Genomic DNA, 7,537 nt, shown 5'->3' with positions numbered 1-7,537 from the left:
TAGTGAGCATAGCCTTTTATTATAATGTGGTAATTGATACAGGCCAGCATCGACTTGTCTTTGGTTCACCTTTTATACAGTAAACTTATTTTTGTGTTTAATGCTCTCGAGTCTTGAGTGTTATAGACTCGGTTTTAGTGTTTTGCTGGCTTCCCATATGGTACATACGCTGTCTGGTTCATGTCCCGAGATAGGTGATGGTTGCCTTGTATAATACTAGAGATCACAGAGGTATAGGATTTGGAAACAAAATGTTATTGCTCCTTAAGTCTGTGGTTTTGAAAAGAAAAAAAACTTCTCCTGCCTGCTGAGCAAGCTGTGTTCTGCTGAAGGCTTCTGAAACTTTCCATTCCAATCCAAATACCTGCTGTGAAAAGAATTTTCTTGTATCTCTTAAAATACTCTTGTTTCAGAGTGAGACGGTAGAATGAAGAATAAAACATTCAGGGTGCCATTTTGATGTTCGCTCATTGCAAGAATACATCATAGAGGCCGCAGCTCAACCAAGTTTTTCATTTGCAGGGGCCAACTAGACCAGCTAGCAAGAGCAAACTTTCAGTTGCCACCTGAAGTCAACATGGTAAGTTGTGTGTCCTATAAGCTTGAAGAAAAGTCTCGCCCTTTTGGATAATAATGACTTTTCCTTTTCGGGCCAAGCAAAGCTTCATTGCGCTTTCCACTGAATGGAACTGGCACGATAGATAAAGTTCAGGTCATTAAAAATGCATGGGATGTGTCCAGACTGGTTGCTGCATGTCTCTTCTCAGTGAGGACTATTTATTATGCTAGTTGAGCGTAGCATTCGTTGTTTTTCCTACCCTAAAAGCAGGTTCTTTGCGGTAATTACTTGTGACTGAATTTGTTTGTACAAATTAAAACATCAGCGGAGATGTGAGTGCAGCTCGTCACAGCCCGTTTCTGCTTGACAAATTCAGAATTGTGATTGAAGGTTGCTGAATGTAAATTTTTCTTTTCCCCCCCCCCCCCCCCCCCCCCCCCCCCCCCCCCCCTCTTCCCTAAAGCAGAGTCATGCAGAGCTGTTCGAGCGCGTGTGCCGGGAAAAAGTTCAGACCCTGGACGACGCTGACAGTGACGATGACATCTGGACGACAAGGAGGTCGTCCTGTCGCCCGACACCCGTGCGCGCAGGTGCTGTCATCGTTCTCTGTTGCACATCTGCGCTTCTCGTAAATATTTCTGACCTTCGGCACTGCGGAAATGAGTTGCTGTTCAGAATTGTTTGGCATGGAAGGTTTTGGCGCTTGTAAGGCAACACAAGAGCAGTGTCCTGTGCTCTTGCAAGGTGTTTGATTGATTGTTTAGTCTGTAAGGAACTAGTGTGCACATATTGAATTTCACTTGTGCATCATGTCTTAACCATTTTTGAAGGCACAGTGAAGCACATATTAAGCGCTTATGTTTAGCCCTAAGCTCAGGCTGGAGAACTGCTACTTTGGAATTTCAGGGGAACACGGTGGTCTGTTCTGGAAATGCAAAATGCATGTTGGTCATGTTGAGACACAGCAGGTTGTCTTTCGGCAGATTGCATAATAGACGATGTGAGTAAGCTTGTACACGTTCTAATGTAGTTGCTGTTGTAGCGGAGGTCTGCTGTAAAAAATGCTGCTGTGGTCGACGGTTTTTCATAGTTGGAACATAAAGCTTCAGCACGAGCGAGCAAGCCTACATACATGCCAGAGGGTTCTTTTTTCTTAGTAAGGAACCTTAGCATTAGAGTACTTTTTGAGGCAATGTCGTCCACATGTGTTGCTGTACTCACCTGCATCATTCTTACAGGGGTTATAGCATTACCAATTGTTTCTGTTTTTTATTTATTTAATATATTTTATGCTGAAAATTGTTAAATGGTTAAGGCATTCATGTGGACATGTTGCAGCTGCTATTAACTGTGGTTTTTTCGTTTTTGCTTTCTTTTGTCACTTATAGGCTTGTACTGAAGTAAGTAAAGTTGCATCGAGCCATGTGTGCTTATGTGTGTGCGCATGCATGTTTGCATGTGTTTGTGAGAGGGAAACAGAATTGCTGTATGTTTACTGCTAAGTGACTTTTTTTTTTCTGACTCTGGTTATGCTTAAGGTCAAGCGTGACGTGGTTAACGGTTAAAGGAGGGTGCAAAGAATGTATTGTAGCCGTCGCATACAGTTCATTAATCAAGTACCTGTTCTGTTTTAAACTGTTAACAAGCATTGCTTGCCATTTTTTTTCCTTTGTGCTTTTCTTTGCTGCGAAAACGGGTGAAGGTGAGGTTGGCAGTTCTGCATTTGCTGATTGAGCAGATGTATTGCCCACATATTGACATGTAATGGATGTACTTTAGTGCTTGTTTTTTGAACTAGTCATATTTGATAGCAGTAGTGATTTCAAGGATAGATGTCTTTGTGTGTCCAAAGAAGCCTTTTGAAGGCCGGTTTCTATTGTAAGGTGGAAGAGTGTTTTCTTTTGTACCGCTTTCTGAGTGCTGTCAAAAATTTTAGGTGCTTACTTGTTTGGTAATTGTCACTTGCTTCAGTTTCGAAGAGCACTTTTGCACAGCACCAGCGCTTCAGTTTCGAAGAGCACTTTTGCACAGCACTGTGCTGTGCTGTTAGAGTGAACTGAGATATGAAATTTTACTGCCCATCCTGAAGCCCTTAATAGTTGATAAAGCATGAAAGGGCTAAAACTTCCAGCAGGCATCAGAAATGCCATATTTACATGTATGTAACACGATTGCAGTTTTTTCAACTACAGCCAAGGTGCCAAGGCTAGGTTAAAAAAAACAAAAACAGGTGGTATGCAAAAATACTTAAGCAGTGTACACATCGATGTGATTTGAGAGGCAGCGCTTCAGAAGTGCATGCAGCATCATTGACTGCAGCAAAGCTTCCGGCGCGTGTTACGATACAGCAGCTCTTGATGGGGTTCACCTGTAACCAACAGACTGCAGGTCTACTCACAAAAATATCCTGGCTTCTCTGTCACGAAATTCCCTTGATTGGTCGAGAGAGGTCACGTGACAGTCATTGCAGTCTGCCCGCCTTGTCAGGTGGGAATTAAATTAGTGATTGTCCTCGAGGGGTTTTTTGGGAAGACCAACCTTGATCTCGCAAGCTCCACCAATGGCAGCATCTGCCATCGAAGGGCAGTGGTGCAGGGGGACACTGGTCTTTGGGACCAAAAAATGACCCAAAAATCAATTTTTTTAAGATGACATTTTTGGAGCCTGTAGCTATTATTCTTTAACTCTACCAGTCTTCTCCTCCAGGAAATCGGTATTTGGACCATATTATTAAATTCAGATCACTGTGGGGGCTCAATTTGTGCAGGAGCAGGTGATTTAACACCATGAAAATTTTGGACACCTGGCTGTCTTAGTGCGTCACTATCTCAACGTCTAGGACAGACAGACATGTCATACTGTTTGCTAAGGGAAGCTGAAGGCACAATGTATGCAGTAATCGAAGCACAATTCTTCAATCACGCTTCAAGAATTTATAATTTTGCAAAGTTTATCAATGCATGATATTCACACTTTGAATACTGCTATTCTAAGTGCTGTGAAATTACTAATGAGGGTAAAATGGAAAAACTGCTTTGATTATTGCACTCTTCACTCGCCATGCTATGTAGCCATGGGTTAAACTTTATTTTTTATTGAGCCATTTTCTTTTGTACCGAGCTACTATTAAATTACTTATTAAAATTAATTACCTTAGGAACTAGTGGATTAATTAAAAACAATTTCATATTTAATATCAGTATAAAAAACTGAGCAAGGTGATACAGTTTAATTGGGATTGGACTAAAAATAAGGAAAATCAGCAGTGGTATGAGGATCCTTAAGATTTATGCATGCAGTTGAGGGGGTCTTGACGTCATCAGCACCACTTGAATACTAATAAACCTATCATATTGCACCGCCAAATTTGAAAATGTGAGGGCCCTCAAAATGTGGAAGCTTGCCCAGCCCAGAAAATGGATTAAATTAGATTAGTGGGTTGGATTAGTATAGTTCCTTCTGATAATTCAATGGAAGGCACTGGAAGATTCTAGAAGGTTATGACTCATGCATTCCATATAAGGGCTATGGAACCGCTTCCAAGCGGGGTTTTTAGTGGGAAAATCTTGAACATTAGACACTCATTGTAGCCACCATAGCAGGGAACCTAATTCTATTGCATTTTCTTCTTTGAGAATAGGGTTAAGAAGGCCACCAAGTTTGTTTGTATTTTTTTTTTTTTTTGAGGAATGCTTAGGATGGGTGAAAAAGAGGGGCGGCTTCAATGCGTGACAAAGGGGTGCCTGCTGCAAGGGACACTGCATTGGCTTGTTTGATCGACATTGAAGAGATGCGGCATAGTTGCCGGCTTGCTGTGCTGTTTTGTGATGTCTTTGAGCACGGCGGCCACAGTGATTGGGTCAGGGCGCACCGCTTGCTTCTCAGGAGGTTGACGGACGACAGCGAGGAGCCGTACAGCAGCGACTCGGAGGACGATGAGGGCCCGCGCCCCTCTGCCGTCGCCACGTCTAGTGAGGAGGTCAAGATGGAGGTCGACCAGGCCACTGAATGTGAGTGCCCTCAAAATCCATCGCCTTTTCTTGGGGGTTCCAGGGTTCGTTCCATCAGAGCTTAATCCGTTCCGGGTTTCTCAGAGTTCCTTATCTATTCTGCAGTCGGTAGTTCTATTTTCTATTTTTGACAGAGCAAGGGTCAGAAAAAAAAGACAACGCGTAGTGCTTGGAAGTCCTTGCATTGGTCCTTCCAGTTCTTGGTTCTGTCCCTGGTTCTGCCTTCTGGTTGTTGGTCCACTTTATGGCTTATATGTATATACTGTTAAAACTCGATTTAACGAAGTTGAGGGGAGCCGTGAATTATTTCGTTAAATCGAGAACTTCGTTAAATTGAATGAGGCATTTCTTGGGCACATAATTCAGTACATTCGATTACAGTAAAACCTCGTTAAAACGTACCCGCTTAAACAGTACTTTCGTTTTAAAAGTAGTGAAGTCAAGTCCCCGACTGAGCACCCATTGAACATAATGCATTTTGCATCCGCATAAACCGTACCAGCTTATCGCGGTCGTATCGGTTAGCACGTACCATTTTCACTTTTCGTCGCACTCGCGCGTGACGAATTCACGCCGGTAGCACCGACCCAAAGGACGGTTCGGCTAGCGGCGCAACAATCTTCCCTAAATACCGCCGACGGGACGGCAAGCCACACAGCTAATGACAAATTGGCGCCAAAGTTGGTAATCATACAACTAGCGCAATCTTTGGGGGTCCGTATGGTCATCGTCATGACCCTCCGCGCTACTTTTGAGTGGGTAGCGCCAACACCACGACCGGTGCCGCTAGCGCGTATGAAAAGAAACAACAAAAATTCTTACTCGACAAGAAAGGCCCGAGGGGACTACAAATTTATTTTCCGCCAAAGAAGTCGGTGATCTTTGCCTGCGTGCGCTTTGTGAGCAACGGCCGCACCGATTTCTCGTAGGTCTGAAGTGCGTCCAGCGCGTCTTCCGTCCCCTCGTGTGCGCCGGCAAAATGTCGCAGCAGATCGAGAGCATCCATCACCTGACCTGGTGTCGGCACGGGAGCTTCGGCACCTGCAGGGTCGTCGGCAGCGTCTTCAGCCGTCACTCCCTCCACGCTTCCTACAAGCCGCAACATATCGGCATCAGTCAAAACTTCCGTTGTGACTGCGTTTGCGTCGGCGTTCACGTAGTCTGAGAAGCTTATGCCTGTGGGCACTTCATCCACTGAGCGAAGGTGTTCCCAGGCATCTTCATCCTTGTGCACGGTGCTCGCGCAGTCCGGACCAGCTTCGGCAGTTTCAGGGCCTAGTGTACCGAAACCGGCAGTCCTGAAGCAGTTGACAATTATCGTCCACGTCCGCGTTCACGATAGCAAGGCTAGACTGATGGAGGCCTAACAAACTGAGCTTGACAAAGACGTGCGTTCAAAGGCACGGGGAAATCCGCACAAGAGCGAACACAGAGCACAACACACAAACACACACACAAAAAAATCACGCGAACTGCAACAGCGCCATCTATGAAATGTGGCACGAAACTTTTTTACTGCTGGCGCCATCTCGTGAGCTCGACTCAAAATTAAAACTCGTTTTGCGCCGCGCAGTTTGAAAAAAGCGACGGGATGAAGATGCTCCGCGCTGTTACCGCTGACTCGCAATCAATAAATTTTGGGGTGCTGTCTACAAAATAGACCAAAAATTAACACTTTTTCACCTTTATTTCTCGAAAAAAGGTTCGTTAAATCGGGACAGATCACGGAATCGGTTTCGTTATTTCGGGTTAGTCAAAGCATTGAACCCTATGGGCGTCTGAGGGGGAATTAGGATACCTTCGTTAAATCGAGATTTTCGTTAAATCGGGTTTCGTTAAATCGAGTATTGACTGTATATATAATGAATAATCTTTCAGCGATAAAATATTTATCAATAACCTTCGCTGATCAACAATACAAATTAAATCCACCATGCTCCGTGGTTTCTGTAGCTCCTGGCTTCTCTCATATGTATAACAAGCCTCTCATTTCCCTTTTCTTGTCTGGTATATATATATATATATATATATTTATATATATAATTCACTTTAGCCTTGGCACTCGGGGCCAAGTCGGGGTGCTCCCGTGTTCTTTCTTGCAGTATTAGCGCTTGTGGATGTTTTCAGGGTTCTGTCATGCTCTGCCACGTAGGGAAGCATGAATCTAACATTCCCATAACAGGATGCCTTTTTTTGGGGGGGGGTGCCTCTAGCTGCTGAAACATTACTTGGATTTCGCTTAAACTGGAGTGTATTTAAGGATCGTCTTCCTGGAGCAGCGAAAGCTGCGTGACCTATCACACAATCACTGAAATAGTTTGGGGTTGCTTGCAGTGGACACAGTTGCCATGGACACGACGAGTCCGTGGGACAACGCTGCCACATCGAATGCCGAGTCCGGGTGGGCCACATTTGACAACTTTGCCAACTTTGGCGCAGCGAACTTTGAGGCGTGAGTCTTTGTTCTCACACGCTGTTCTGTTCGCCTTGCTGTGTGCAGAAGTAGGCATAAGAAATGAATGCAATTGAGAGGGCAGCTTGTCACAAAATACAGCTTTTATGTACGAAACGTAAAAAGAGAATCACATAGGGGAGAGAAAAGTATGCTGTTAGTAATGCAGTTTATGAAAGTTGTAGAGAAAATTCTTTTATGTGTATTCGCTTGTAAGGGTCAGAAAGTGCTGTCAGTGCTCTGTTATAAATTAGTTCATTAGGGAATTGATGTTTATTGATGCCGTCGAAGCTGGAATAGTTCTTACGAAGGTGAAAAAAAAATGAAAGCACTGTTTGTAGGATATAATTTCAGATGTGTTATTGCTGACTGCATTCGGTTATTGCAGCAGAATCTCGACGATGCGAACCCGGTTGATAAGGATTTCGGGACGGTGTGAATTTGTAAAATTCGCCGGACATTTTGCCTTTTGCATAATTGGTAGAATTTTTGGATGTTCCAAATGGCCTCCTGTGT

The 7,537-nt window shown here is 44.0% G+C and overlaps 1 protein-coding gene across 1 annotated transcript in view; it reads left to right on the top strand.

The window, feature by feature from the left end:
• fmt (phosphatase 6 regulatory subunit 1-like protein fmt) overlaps positions 1-7,537 on the top strand; it is a 41,211-nt gene that overhangs the window by 15,504 nt on the left and 18,170 nt on the right. Inside the window, 5 exon segments of the mRNA XM_077636322.1 lie at positions 461-580; positions 1,023-1,104; positions 1,107-1,149; positions 4,445-4,569; positions 6,904-7,021. Of these exon segments, the coding sequence (XP_077492448.1) occupies positions 461-580; positions 1,023-1,104; positions 1,107-1,149; positions 4,445-4,569; positions 6,904-7,021 (488 nt within the window).

Source organism: Amblyomma americanum, chromosome 9 (genome assembly GCF_052857255.1).
Source record: "Amblyomma americanum isolate KBUSLIRL-KWMA chromosome 9, ASM5285725v1, whole genome shotgun sequence".
Lineage (NCBI taxonomy): Eukaryota > Metazoa > Arthropoda > Arachnida > Ixodida > Ixodidae > Amblyomma > Amblyomma americanum.
Note: the sequence above shows the minus strand (reverse complement) of the source record. Positions and strands in the feature narration are given on the sequence as shown.